The 14,378-nt window shown below is 48.9% G+C and overlaps 1 protein-coding gene across 4 annotated transcripts in view; it reads left to right on the top strand.

Annotated features, from left to right (window-relative positions):
* The window catches only part of LOC141113850 (ABC-type organic anion transporter ABCA8-like), an 82,619-nt gene that overhangs the window by 33,401 nt on the left and 34,840 nt on the right, over positions 1-14,378 (top strand). For all 4 annotated transcript variants that reach the window (XM_073607171.1, XM_073607173.1, XM_073607170.1 and 1 more), the window contains 5 exons: positions 15-145; positions 3,757-3,894; positions 4,440-4,550; positions 8,663-8,833; positions 11,027-11,140. In XM_073607171.1, the coding sequence (XP_073463272.1) occupies positions 15-145; positions 3,757-3,894; positions 4,440-4,550; positions 8,663-8,833; positions 11,027-11,140 (665 nt within the window). The remainder of the gene's footprint in view (positions 1-14; positions 146-3,756; positions 3,895-4,439; positions 4,551-8,662; positions 8,834-11,026; positions 11,141-14,378) is intronic.

Below are 14,378 nucleotides of genomic sequence, written 5' to 3'. Positions count from 1 at the left end.
ATTTCTCCACATAGGTCTTCCCATTGAGAATCTTGTTCATGGTATCACGGCTCAAAATATTGCAGTGGATGTTCTGGATGGTCCGTATGATGAAAACACTACGGCCTACAACGGTGCTATAGAGATCACACTAGACAACAACACGGTAATAAAACTTTCTTACAAACTAACATTTATCCACCACTAAAGATGCTGAAAATAACCCAACAGGACATGTCCCCTACCATATTCCTGATCTATACAGCACTGACACATCGGTGTGTAGACAGTAGGGATGAGCCCACGGTTCGAGTCGAACGTAAGTAACCTGAGAACTAGGCCACACTACAGTCCTCCGCAGCACCGAACAGAAGCTGCAGGCTCAACCTTAAACTTTTCTCGGCAACAGTTCAATGCTGTGCGTGAGAATTTGTGGAAGTTCTCCGGGGGGGGGGGGGCAAGCAGGTGCAAGTTGGTAACAACCCTCCGTGCTATACCGAGTTCCTCGAAGGCGGGATTGGGGGGACGTGTATCCTTTCACGGCAAGAGGGCCTGGTGACAGTTCCTCTAGATAGATGGAGAGCACCAGGTCTCTGGCTTCTTGTGAACCAACCCAATTGTGGCGGTTCAATGTGGATCACTTGTTGAGGTACTTTTGAGGTGGCTCCGGTACTTACAGGAAGTAATATAACAGGCAAGGATGTGGGAAATCCGTGCATCTGATATCTTTATGGGAATAGGTCATCAATGCAAGATGGTCAGCCAGTCGTCAGCATCCGCTGGGTTATCAAAGAACCGGATTGCTCCAGCATGTTGGACTCGCAGGCGGCTGGGGTAAAGCATGCTATATTTTATGTTCTTATCCCTGAGTCGTCTACGAACATCATTGAAGGTTTTTCTCTTCCGCTGCAAATCAGCCAAAAAGTCGGGGAAAAGATGAACGGAGGTGTTACCATAATTGAGAGTGGGGTGTTTGCGGGCTTCAGAGAGAATCTTGTCCCTGTCCCGATGGTTAAGGAAGCGGACCAGAAAAGGCCTGGGGAGGTTCCCCGGGATGGTGCGGCTGGTGGGCCCTTTCAACTACGTAGGTAGGAGGGATATCTGTGAGGCCCAGGAGGTTTTTAAATTACTCCTCCGCGAATTCAGCCGGGTGATCCCCTTCCTCTTTCTCAGGTAGCCACAGGACTCTGACATTGTTGCGCCTGAGTCGGTTTTCGGCGTCATCTGATTTTGCGACAAGGGACTGTACCATGCGCTGCAACTCAGCAATCGAGGAGGCATTAATGGCGGTTGCACTCCTCAGCAAGATGATCGATGCGCACAAGCAGTGAGCGCCTACTCTGCTCGATCGCAGTGAGGATCGTGGCTGTACTATCTTGCGATAGAGGGGCTGACTCCTCTGTTGCTGGAACCTCCCCAGGACCCATCTCCAATTCAGCTAATAAGGCCCGGAGTCGTCCAATCAGTATGGGGTCTGACTGCGGTGAAGAGAGTTGTGGCTGCTGGGGCGATGAGCCGATCCCAGCGGCCCTGGAGTTCTTCTTCCCTTTTCTGGAAGGGGGGGACATCTGATGAGTCACTAAAGGGGGGCCCCGACAGAGGAGCAACTTGTGCCCAGATCAATGTCCATGAGGCAGCTGTGACCTAGGGGAGCAGTGGGTATTGAGCCAGGGAGAGCACAGTCCAGGCAGGCAGACAGCGATCACTGGCAGCCCCCCTCCCCCTCTTCACAGCAAGCTGGCAGTGTGATTAGGGAAGGCCCAAAGCAGGGGGGACCCAGGCAGAAGGATGGCAGAGACACCAGGCCCCTGGGCACCTACACCAGCCCCCACAGGCAGTCTCCACTGGTCAGCACACCAGGCCGCTGCAGGGAGAAGAATGGAGGATGGGGCAGGTGGGGGCAGCAAGATCCGCGCTCTTGATTTGAGGCCAGGTCGGCCGCGGCGCACTTCCGCGGGGTAGCAGGAAACGGCGGTGTCAGGCAGGCAGCAGGCTCCACTAGGCCGCACTAGGCCACGGCTGCCGCGAGCGCTCCCAGCGGACCAGCTGGCTATCAGACCACGCCAGGCAGATGGAGGGGCAGGCAGGAGGGAGGATGGAACACAGTGTCTAGGGAGTATGGCAGTCTCTTACCCTAGGCTGGGATCAGCTCTCTCTGGCCGGGTACAGGTCAGCAAGATGGTGGCGGCTGCAGGCCTGAGCAATGCACGGCTTCCCGGATGGCCACGGCAGAATCTCCACTCAAGATCTGCTCAGGACTCAGCAGGGGACAGAGAGGAACAGATTGGCAGGTTGGCTGGTCTTTTTTGGGCAGTTAGATGCGTGGATGGCGAAGGATTGAGTTCAGGATACGTGGAGCTCCTCTCAGAAAAAATGTGGGTATTTTTTAGTTTGTTTAGCAAAAAAATAAAAACCCCCAGAGGTGATCAAATACCACCAAAATAAATCTCTATTTGTGGGAAGAAAATGATAAAAATGTAGTTTGGGTACAGTGTTGGATGACCGCGCAATTGTCATTCAAAGTGCGACAGCGCTGAAAGCTGAAAATTGTCCTGGGCAGGAAGGGGCGAAAGTGCATGGTATTGAAGTGGTTAAGGTTTAAATAAATCACTGAATTTACTGCCCACCACAATATGTTGCCCCTTGCACCTGCTCAACTTGCACAGTAAGGTTAGCTAAAATCCAGTCTTGAGTCTCATTCATACATCCTACATGACCATGGTGCAGCAAGTATACTGCAAATACCTGCCCCCGGGATCTCAGATGTTCCAATCTCTGCTCAGCCTCTACACCTGAGTGATGGGCTGAAAAGAGCCAAGGCCGTCTGCTGCTGTAAACATGTATCCACCTGTATCTGCACATCCAGTGGTGACTGGCAGGTAGGGATACATTTTTGCCCTTGGATAAAATCTCTCTGCATCCAGGGTCAGAAATTTGTCCTTAATAGCAGGTAACCACTGTGACCCTCGGTTTGTTAGTGTGTCGCTCGGGCTCAATAGAGGTGGGGAGTAATGTAGATGATACCGAATGTGCTACAGGAGTGTTGGTGAGGGATGGAGCTCATTCCAGCTCCTGTAGTCACTGAAGGGAAGAGAGAAAAAAAAATCCCTGGTGCCGCACATCCACAGAGTCCTATGGTAATGTAGTAGTGATGGGAGAGACTACCTCAGCATGGGTTCCCACCAGGCCACACCCTAATGTGTTTTTTGCTTTGTCCCCTAGAGCTTAAACATGGGGACCACTGGATGTGCAGATACATGCTAACAGCAGTTGCTCTAAAGCCTGGTTCGCACGGTAAGTTTTTTTTTTCGTTCAACCCAGCAGGCTGAACGAAAAAAAAAAAACTAGGGAGCTTAGGAGGAGCTCGCTGTACTAATGAGTACACTACCGCACCACAACTCCGTGCATTGCGTTCTATTCAGTTGAATGAGGATAATTTTTGCTGCGCTGCATTGCAAAGCCTCATGGCCCCGCTCTGCTGTCACATGATTTAACTGTACCTCCCCCAACATAAAAGTGTAAATGATGCCTTTAAGTTTGAAAGACCAGACCCCCCCCCCCCCCATGAAAAAAAACTATCTACGGCCTTGCATACACTAAATCCAATAGCAATGATGAAATAAGTTTATGTGGCCTTGACACCTACAACTCCCAGACTGATATTCCAGTGTTGGAAAACATTCAGTAGATGCCTAGGGTGTGCACAAGTCCAAAAGACGATTCTGTTGAACATATTTATTTTGTATGGCGTCACTTCTCTGCTTTTATTTTTTTTAGGATTACGGGTACAAAATAATCGGAAACCCCCGAGCACACAATATCCTCCCGGTATTGGTTAATATTATCAGTAACGCCTTTATGAGGGCCTATAACTCCACGGAGAGGATCAGGGTGCGGAATGACCCCGTCATGCCTGTGAGTACCCGTCTGTCCGTTCCTGGTTTACTTTTGTATCAGGTCATGAGATTATTTTACACCTTCGCCACCTGCGCCAGTTTCTTTCTGCTCTATTGTTATCAGAGGGAATGTATAGAAAACTGCCACATATCTGTGCCAGGTCGGGACTGCCATGCAGGATGTGAGTAGCAGACAGCTCACCTCCCACTCTCTGCTCATGCAGTCATTACACTATATGAGTTCTCTGCCCTTCTCCTCCCTCCTGCACTCAACTGAGCAGACGGGGTGGGGGTGAGGGAAGGAATTTGGGCCTGGCAGAGGGATCCGGAGCATACAGCTCCATCTGAACTGCTCTCTGTGCTGTATCTGTCACAGACACTGCATACTTCACACAGCAGGTCAGTCCTATGTAATAATGGTGTTTGTACCTGACCCTAAGGGCTGGACCACACAATGAAAACTAATGGATCGGAGAGGAAGATTGTCCTCAAAAATATTTTTTGTCCGCTTTCTAATCAAAAAAATTAATTTGTTGTTTTAACAATTTTTCTTTCTGTCACCAGGACTACAGTGATCAAAGGTCATATGTGATTTTCTACATGGGATTGGCGTGTATGATCTTTGCGTCTGGACTTGCCCCCCACTTTGCAATGACCAGCATGCAGGATATGAAGGTTAGTATAGGCCAGGGGTCTCCAAACTTTCTAAGCAAAGGTCCAGTTTACTGTCCTCCAGGTTTTAGGGGGGCCGTACTGTGGCCACCGGGGTAGAAAATGTCCCAGCATCAGTTGGAGTAAACAATGCCCCATCTTCGGTGTCAGTGAGAAGAATTACACCCCATAGTTGGTGTCTTTGGTAGGAATTATGCCCCATCCTTGGTCTCATTGGGCCCCATTGTTGGTGTCATTGGGAGGAATTGTGCTCCATCACTGGGCCTCATTGTTGGTGTTATTGGGAGGAACTGTGCCTCATCATTGGTGTCATTGGGCCCCATCATTGGTGTCATTGGGAGGAATTGTGCCCCATCATTGGGCCTCATTGTTGGTGTTATTGGGAGAAATTGTGCCCCAACGTTGGTATCATTGGGAAGAATTGTGCCCCATCATTGGTGTCATTGGGCCTCATTGTTTCTGTCATTGGGAGGAAATTTGTCCCATCGTTGGTGTCATTGGTAAGAATTGTGCCTCATGATTGGTGTTATTGGGAGGAACTGTGCCCCTTCGTTGGTGACATATGGCCAAGGGCCATATAAAGGCAAGCAAAGGGCTGCATTTGGCCCCCAGGCCGCAGTTTGGGGACCATTGGTATAGGCTATGGGGCTTAATCACTATCATGTTTTCTGATTTAGATTTAAAGGAGAAGTACGAGGAAATCTCATTTGGCTGTACTTCTCCTGTGGATCACAGGAGTGCTGTTCGTTCTGCACTCCTGTGACCCCTTTTCAGCAGACAGCGGGCTGAAGCCCACTGTCAGCTGACGTCTCAGATCCGGTCCAGGCTTGGGCAAGATCGCGACAATGAAGTCAGGATCCGCCCACATGCCTGGACCGGCACACAGCTCCGCCTTTCAGCAAGCCACCCCTCCACAGCCCAGTGCTCCAGTGAGCATGGGGGAGGGGAAAAGCAGAGAGACGGTGACTGACAGTCACCAGCTCTCTGCTCAGGGAGCCATGAGAACCGAGCGATCAGCTTTGTTTGATCGCTCGGTTCTCAGGGTTAGAGCCAGCGGGGGACAGATGCAGCATCGAACTGATGCTGCATCCACCTAAGTAGGTGTAATTAAAAAAAAACAATCCAACGCCATACTTCTCTTTTAAAGTGGATCTCTACTTTGGAAGCCCAAAAAAGGCAAGGGTAGGGACTAGGACTAGTCACCAGTATAACCTGTAAGCTTCCAGCAGCTGATCTTTTCTCCAGTACAGACTCACCATGCCCTGTTCTGCTCTGTGTCTCTTTGTGGAGGCAACAATGTTGGTAGACAGAGAGCTTTGCTCCTCATGTCAGAGCTGACTCCAGATGACTGGTGGTTATCTGATGACTGATCCACAGAATAGATGAAGTACAAGCAGGGAGAGCCTTGCATTGTAGGTTCTCAGGTGCAGCTTCCTCTCCAGCAATGAGAACAGTGAGTAGCATTGTAGGGACATCACCAAAAAAGACCAAAAAAGATCTTCTGAGGCCACCAGGTGGCGTAGAATTAGGGAGATCCCTCAGGTCAGGGCTTGGAGAAGGGGTGGGCAGCTGCCCTGGGTGCAATGGTTTACTGGGGATACCTTCCTTCTGTTGCAAGTAGTGACAGCAGCAGTGTTTTATGCAAGTAAGTGACTGCTGGGTGTAGGATCCCCTAAGCTTGCACATCATGAGCGGGGGAGGGAGGGCGCAGTTTGGAATCTTAGCCCTGGGCGCTTGATGGCCTTGTCCGGGCACTGCCTTAGGTATAAATTTCTCTCCAGCAACGGAAACAGTGAGCAGCACAGAAGTGACCTCACCAAAACTCCTGAGGCCACCAGGGATGGAAGCAGGGAGATGCTTGCACTTCAGTTCCTTAGGTACAGCTTTCTCTTCAGCAAAGGGAACAGTGAGCAGCACAGTAGTGACATCACCTAATCTTATTCCAGATCCCCTGAGGTGAGGTCATCAGGCATGGAAGCAAGGAGATCCTTCCACTGCTGTTTCTCATGTACAATTTCCTCTGCAGCAAGGAAAACAATGAGCAGCACAGTAGTGACATCACCAAATCTCACTCTATATCTTGAGACTGTCAGGCTTGGCAGCTTTCACTGCATGTGCATAAAAGTTACTTCCATGCGTGCGGGAGTGAGGAGGCAGTGAGGCGGCCTGTGTTCCGGGTTCATGCTGGAACGCACAAGGCCAGTGGCGTCAGTGAGGGGTGGTGGGCGGTAACGCGTTTCGGAGCATGAGCGGCTTCTTTGACAGGTCTGACGAAGGAGCCGCGCTTGCTCCGAAATGCATTACCGCCCACCACCCCTCACTGACACCACCGGCCTCGTACGTTCCAGCTCGAACCCAGAAGACAGGCTGCCTCACTGCCTCCTCGCTCCCGCATGCATGGAAGTAATCTGACAGCTGCTGGACGGCGTTTCTTGGCTCTCCATTTGTGGACAGAGGACAGATCCACTTACCAGGACGACTCCATGTTACATGCTTTTAACAATCCACGATCCCGTAAGTGCTTTTAACCCCTTGTGCACTTGATTAATTCTTTTAATATTGCATTTAGAGGCGCCTTTCTTTCTTTTATATGTCTTCACAGTTGCTTCTCCTCACCCAAAGTGCTGCCTGCAGTGCCATCCAACCATCACCTCCCCTGACCAGCCATCCACCTCCACCAGAGTGCCCTTACCTCCTTTTCTGTTTACAGCTTCCTCTCCAGCAAGGAGAATAGTGAGCAGCAAAGTAGAGACCAGTGGCGGCCCATCCATAGGGGCGCACGGGCGCCGTCCTCCCCCTTGTCTATATACAGGGATGCTGGACCATGGATTCCAATGGGCGGGGGGGTTGCTTTGAAGCACGTGATTAGAGCCAGAGGCTCTAATAGGCTTCAAATTAGGGTAGGCCCATGTGACAATAGTGAATGAATATTCGCTATTTTCACACAGATTCTCTTCCCGGCCAATCAGGAAGCGGGTCTTGAAACCCGTTTACCGATTGGCTGAAAGGAGAAGCTAAGCTGGCCGCCGGGAGGAGAGGAGAGGAGGAGGGAGTAGATGCGAGGAGAAGAGACACAGGGAAAGCTAGGGGCTGCCCATTTGTCGCCTGGAGGGAAGCTCTTGCTGGCCCCCGGGAGTTGAGGGAGGAGACCTGCCACTGGAGGAGACGCAAGGAGAGGATATATAGAAGCCGGTCGCCCGGAGGGAAGCCCACGGTAAGTGTTGCGGTCGCCGGGTGACACTGACCAACTGACGGGGGACAGGGGTGGGGTAGGGTTTATTGCGGGTGACCCGACCAGTGGAAGAGGGTGGCTGGGTGTGTACTGTTTGCCACCTGCCCCCAAAAAAATACCACCGGCTGCCACTGGTAGGGACATCACCAAATCTCACTCCACATCTCCTGAGACTACCAAGCTTGGAAGCAGAGGGATCCACTTCTCATCCTCAGGTACAGCTTCCTCTCCATCAAGGAGAACAATGAGCAGCAAAGTAGTGACATCACCAAACCTCACTCCAAATCTGTTGAGTCTAGCACTAGCAGTCAGAGGTAGCAGTGCCTTAGCTGATCTCACATTGCAGATATGCAGCTATGAGCTTACAGAAGAGGAGTGCCTAGGAACAGGAAATGCTCTGCTAGTTTTCCAAAAGAGTTCAAGACAAAGGATAGATTTCTCAGGGTACTGCTTAGGCACATAAAATATTTCTTAAAATGTCCAAAATCTTCACTTTCAGGTCCGCTTTAACTTTTGTGTCAGTATGTTTCCTAGTATGCTTCTAACTGATAAAGACTTACTGTACAAAGTAATGGGACTAATAATACCCAACCCCAGCCTAGCCTGATGGGAAAGATCTCAGGTTTATTTGTCGAAGTAGATTTCCCGTTCACTTCTCAGCTTGCTGACATCAGAATAAGAATGATGGGAATGAGGGATATCAGATCGGGAGGTCTCACAGAGGTTTTAACTCTCCCCCAATACTAAAAAAAAAAAAGTTTTTTTTTGCCATTGGTGAACGGAGCTCAGCTCTTTATGAAGCCTATAGAGTAAAGGTCCTCCTAGGTGATCTTTTTTCTATCTTTTGGCCATGATCACAACCACCAAATCTTTCTCCTTCCAGATCAAAGCTCGCTCCCAGCTGCGTATTTCCGGCCTTTTCCCGTCCGCGTACTGGTTTGGACAAGCCCTGGTGGACATCGCCCTCTCTTGGTTCCTCCTTTTCCTGATGGTCGCCATCTTGTTTGCGTTCAGCTATTCCATCCATCTGTCATTCATTAACGCGGTGCTGCTTGTGAGTATCATCGTTCAACTTTTCACAGCCATGCATTTAGCTGAACCTCTGAAATTTTAATCATTTAAAACCCAACCGGACTTCATTTAAAATCAGCTTAACACCTTCCAGGTGCATCAAAACAAAAGGTGAGCCAAGTCTTGGTTTTCTGTAGAAATCAGCCACATCCCGAGTAGAGAAGTCTGTCCCTTCCAAGCAGCTTCAGAGATGGACTGTTGCTCTCTGCTTGGAAGCAGTGGTCTCTCTGTAGAGGTCCAACATGTCCCCTGCTGTGTTATAGCCAGAACTCTCCATTCAGCAAGAAGAAGTATGCTGTTTTCTGATTGCACAGCTATATATCTGCCACATCAGGGGGTGCGTTGGTCCTTTGCAAGGAAACCTTGCCAACCCACATTGTTCAGTCCTTGTCCATCATTGTCACCAAGCTTGGAAGGAAGACGGTCCAAAGCAATATTGTCATCACTTGGGTCTCAGTCAGTTGTGGCTGGTGCTCAATGTGCTCAAACCAATGCCACCCCCCTTCCCGCCCCCCACGCAGAAGACAGAGATCCCCCCCCCCCCACGGGGGACGGATGGGAGGGCGGCGATCAGAGGCCTCCTTACCTTAAGATGCAGATGGTAGGGCTGCTGCTCCTCCCTTCGGAGCCGTTGCTTCTCCTCCTGGCCAAACAGGAAGTGGGTCCTGAGACCTGATTGCCAATATGGTCTCAGGACCTGCTTCCTAATTGGCTGGGAAGAGAATCAGGAAGACAATAGCGAATAATAATTTGCTATTGTCACATAAGTTGGTGGGCTCTGGGCGCAGTGTTCTGCGCCCACAGTCAACCCTTTTTTGAAGCCATTTAAAGCCTCAGGCTCTAATCATGTGCTTAAAAAAAGATAAAACCCCATTGAAATCCATGCGTACGGTGCCCTGCATGCAGATTAAGGGCCGGGCGCATGGATTAGCTGGGCGGCGCCCCTGGTCTCAGTGCAGGCAAATCGTGGCTGATGGGAGGAGCCGGCAAAGGCTTTACATAGTTTCTCGAAAACATCAGACACCCTGCCTCAGTACTCCCCTCAAGAGGTCTTAGGCTAAGTTCACACTAATGCGGGTCACAGCAGGGGGTCAGGTGCATCCCTGTTCACCAATTTAGGGGCGAATCCTTTTTCCATTGCAGACCATGGCCGTCCTGGAGCTGTGTGAACCGGCTCCATTGAGAGTCAGTCACACTCTCCTGTCATGCGAATTTGATTCGGGGAAGCCTAAATTTGAATACAAACAGTGGGCTGGCTCTTGGGAGGAGTTATGCAAATATCAGAACACCTTCTTGAGGGGGCAGATGTCAGTCTGGAGGAGTGGGCATGCCTATGCAGACTGCATTGGCATGCAGACCACCCCACATATTGCCCACAAGTATTGCCGCTGATAAGACAGTACAGTCAGCGCTCTGTACTTCCCTCCTCTCCTCTTCTGCTGGAAGCTGCTGTAGGCACACAGGGGGATATTTCAGGATGGAGAGCGGGGAAAGGAGCCAGTAAATATATAATTTATTGGCCCCTTTTTTTCCTGAGTGAACATAGTGAGTGATCAGTACCAATCACTCCTGTGTCCATTCGTCACTGAAACATGGTAAACTGCGTTTACTATGCTTCAGTTTGTGAATGAGCAAGAAGCTTCCGAGTGCTTCCAATTCTTTCATCTTTGCAACTGAGGCTGAAAAGAAAGGGACTGATAAAATCTATGTCCTTAGTCGCTTCTGGCGGTGGGGGGGTTTGGGGGCTGTCAGGTAGGCTGTATGGGGCCCCGTGATTTCTAACAGCAGCCTTGCCCACATGTGATGCTGAGCTCCATGATTGAGTTTAGATCCAATAATTGAAAGGGGTGGGCCGGGGCGTCCTCCAGGATGTCAGTCTGGAATAGTAGGCATTCCTAGGCACTCACCCTCCATCCAGGAACTGAGGAGGGCTCTATCTGACTTGTTGCAGCTTCTAATGCACAATGTGAGAAGCTCACAGTGTGCGGTGAAATCAGAGGAAGGCATTTCAGTCCAGGAGAGGAACCGGTAAACCTGTACAAGACTGAAGGGAAGGCTGGAGGTCAGGTTTAGGGTGGCCCCAGATTACAATAACTTCATGATAATTCTACATTTGGCCAGCGTCTGAGGAATCTGATTATGTTGGGTACATTACATTTATGTTTTTGATTTGCAGATTGTGGAAATTTTGGGTTACGGCATGGCCATGGTCCTCTATGTTTACTCAATCACATTTATGTTTGGGAAGAGGAAGATTCATCATGACCGATGGGCCTTCTTGTTTATCTTGGTAAGTTGGTGACATCATCTCTAGAGGGTCACTTCAGCTTTTTCATGTCTACAAATCGGAGATCATGTCCTGTGAGCCACATTCTAAGCAACAGATTTGTTTGCAGCATTTTATTTGGGTCTGCAGACAGCAAGAAAAACTCTCTGGGATTTGGGTGGGGAAGCTCTTGGAGGCTCCAAATGACCACGTGGCAGCTTACTACTACCTAATGGAGCCCCAACTGGGTCCGAAGAAGAGTCAAAGGATGAGAGAACCACGTTGTAGAGATCTATCTAGACCCCGCACTTCCTTTTTGACCCTTCCTGCTTCTCATAAGCTCCGCCCACTCCGTCCTCTGTATTTCACTTGCTTCCACCCATAGTGTCAGGAGTATACAGCTCAGCATCACAGGACAGAGTATACAGCTCAGCAACACAGGTCAGAGTATACAGCCCCAGAATCACAGGACAGAGTATACAGCTCAGCAACACAGGTCAGAGTATACAGCCCCAGAATCACAGGACAAAGTATACAGCTCAGCATCCCAGGATAGAGTATACAGCTCAGCATCACAGGACAGAGTATACAGCCCCAGAATCACAGGATAGAGTATACAGCTCCAGAATCACAGGACAGAGTATACAGCTCAGCCTCACAGATCAGTGTATATACAGCTCAGCCTCACAGAATTGTCATGTGTACCAGTTTATCACTGCCTCTGTGTTCACCATTAGTAAATATCCGCCCAAAAACCTACATAAACCTCACTGACCACATGTGGAAAACATAGCGACCATTGTAAATAGTAAAAGACAATATATTTTTTTCTTTCATTAATTATTGTACATTTTGGTTCACTCTCTGAACCTAACAATCCGGCCGATTCTGCAAGAAGGTGCCGCTCCACAGAGCCACGGCGTCACTTCCAGTTTTACACTGGCACAGAGAAACTAGAAGTGACTCAGAGGTAAAAAGGAACGCCCATGTCCTACGGCGGTGCCAATAGAAAACCCCACAACAAGGAGAATGACTGTAATATGGGAGTGTTTCGGTGCATTGCTCTGCGCCACAAGGACTCCCAAAAGCAGCCAAATGAAGCGTCTCACCTGAAATCACATGATTGCATAGACGTCAATCACGAGGCGGCGCTCGTGCGCCCCCAATGGATGGGCCGAATTTTGGGCTTTATTTCTTTGTAAGCTGTAAAAACTAGGGAAAACGTGGAGGGGAAACATTGGGACTTTAAATGAGGCCATGGCCTGGTAAGGTCATGTGCCTCCATCCCTGACAATGATATTGTTAGAAGTAGGAACAAAAGGGTGGGACTTTGAATGAAGCACGTGGTTGAAATGAATACAATGGTGGAAATTGAGATATTTAATATTCCGTAAATAACAAGATTACACACATCATTTCCATATACATACAAATAGGTGTAGCGCACTACTCCCTTGGGAGCTGCAAAGTTGTTCATTTTCCCACTGGCCATCCCAGACCCTCGAGGGCTGCTCTTACCTCTGACACTTTGGGTTCCATCCTTGCAATAACACAAACTCACTGTTTTATAAGTAAATATTAGATTAAGTTTACTGAAGAATATAAAACGTAAACACAAGGATTTTACTAGCACACGTGTAACAGTAATTACTAATACTATACCGCTACATAAATGTAATGCAGCAAGGCAAAGAATATTCACAACAATCTGTATGTATGAAATTGTTTTAGAAGACCCCTGAGAGTGCGTCTCCAAGTGGGACTAATGCTCAGAGTGACAACACCTCAACTCTGGGCACCTTCCCACTTCCAGCACACCTATGCAACCACAGAAATGCAGAGGTATCAATACAGTGCAATACAATCTCTAGGGAGCTCCCGCTGCTTTTATGATGCAGTCCCTCTTAAATACCAATAGTATGCAAGGCCTTGCAATGAGAGATACAGTCTTTCCTTTCTTCTGTCTTCTGCTAGCTATTTGTGTTGTATAAATTGTAATCCAACGGTTAAACAAACCGGGGTTAAAGTAAAGTGGGTGTTGAAAACTATTCTTGTAGTGCAGCAACCTGCAACTCTCTCCGATGCAGTTGACTTTGTATAACACAGCGTCAGTAATATTGTGAAGGGCAGGCTTGAGGCCTGCCTGAACTCAGTCTTTAGCTCCTTAAGATCTCCTCTGCGGGACCACAGGTCCCAGCAACACTGTGTTACAGATTCAGGTGTATAAAAGTGTGTTAAGAAACTTTGGGTAGCAGCCCTCTCACCCAACCAGGTCTGTAGAGTAGAACAGCTCAGCTCCAGTGCACTCAGTCTTGCTCCTCACCAGCCGGCGCTGTTACACCGCTCTGCTCTGCTGGATGGGCCGGGACCTTCAGATGGCTCCGACGGGTACCTCTGGATCCTTCCCAGTGCCGTCATGTCATCCTCCCAGCTGACTGGCACAAACAGAGTCACAGCCTGTGGCGCTCCGCAGTGGGTGTAGACCGCGCTCTGTGGAACCCCTCTGCACAGGTCCTCACAGGCAGACCACGCGTCCAGAAGAGACCAAAGATGGCCGCGTGGAGCATTTTATAGCCTACCCAGCATGCATTTCAGTGCTGAGTGTTCATGGGTAGGTCACTCTGCATTCTGGGTAAGCAGGTCATTGTAAAATGTAAACAAACAGTCACTTCCTGTAACATTTCTCTATGTTTCTTGAAATCAAATAAGATTGAAGTCCATTTGACTTTTCGGCCACTAGATGGTGCCAAATACTAAATCATAACACTGTCTAGGGATGAGCCGAACACCCCCTTGTTTGGTTCGCACCAGAGCTTGCGAACAGGCAAAAAATTTCTTCGAACACGTGAACACCGTTAAAGTCTATGGGACACGAACATGAATAATCAAAAGTGCTAATTTTAAAGGCTTATATGCAAGTTATTGTCATAAAAAGTGTTTGGGGACCTGGGTCCTGCACCAGGGGACATGGATCAATGCAAAAAAAAGTTTTAAAAACGGCCGTTTTTTCGGGAGCAGTGATTTTAATAATGCTTAAAGTAAAACAATAAAAGTGTAATATCCCTTTAAATTTCGTACCTGGGTGGTGTCTATAGTATGCCTATAAAGGGGTGCATGTTTCCTGTCTTTAGAACAGTCTGACAGCAAAATGACATTTCAAAGGAAAAAAAGTCATTTAAAACTACTTGCAGCTATTAATGAATTGTCGGTCCGACAATACACATAGAAGTTCATTGATAAAAACGGCATGGGAATTCCCCAC

Source organism: Aquarana catesbeiana, linkage group LG12, assembly GCF_042186555.1.
Source record: "Aquarana catesbeiana isolate 2022-GZ linkage group LG12, ASM4218655v1, whole genome shotgun sequence".
Taxonomy (NCBI): Eukaryota; Metazoa; Chordata; class Amphibia; order Anura; family Ranidae; genus Aquarana; species Aquarana catesbeiana.
This window is presented reverse-complemented; position numbering and strand designations above follow the sequence as displayed.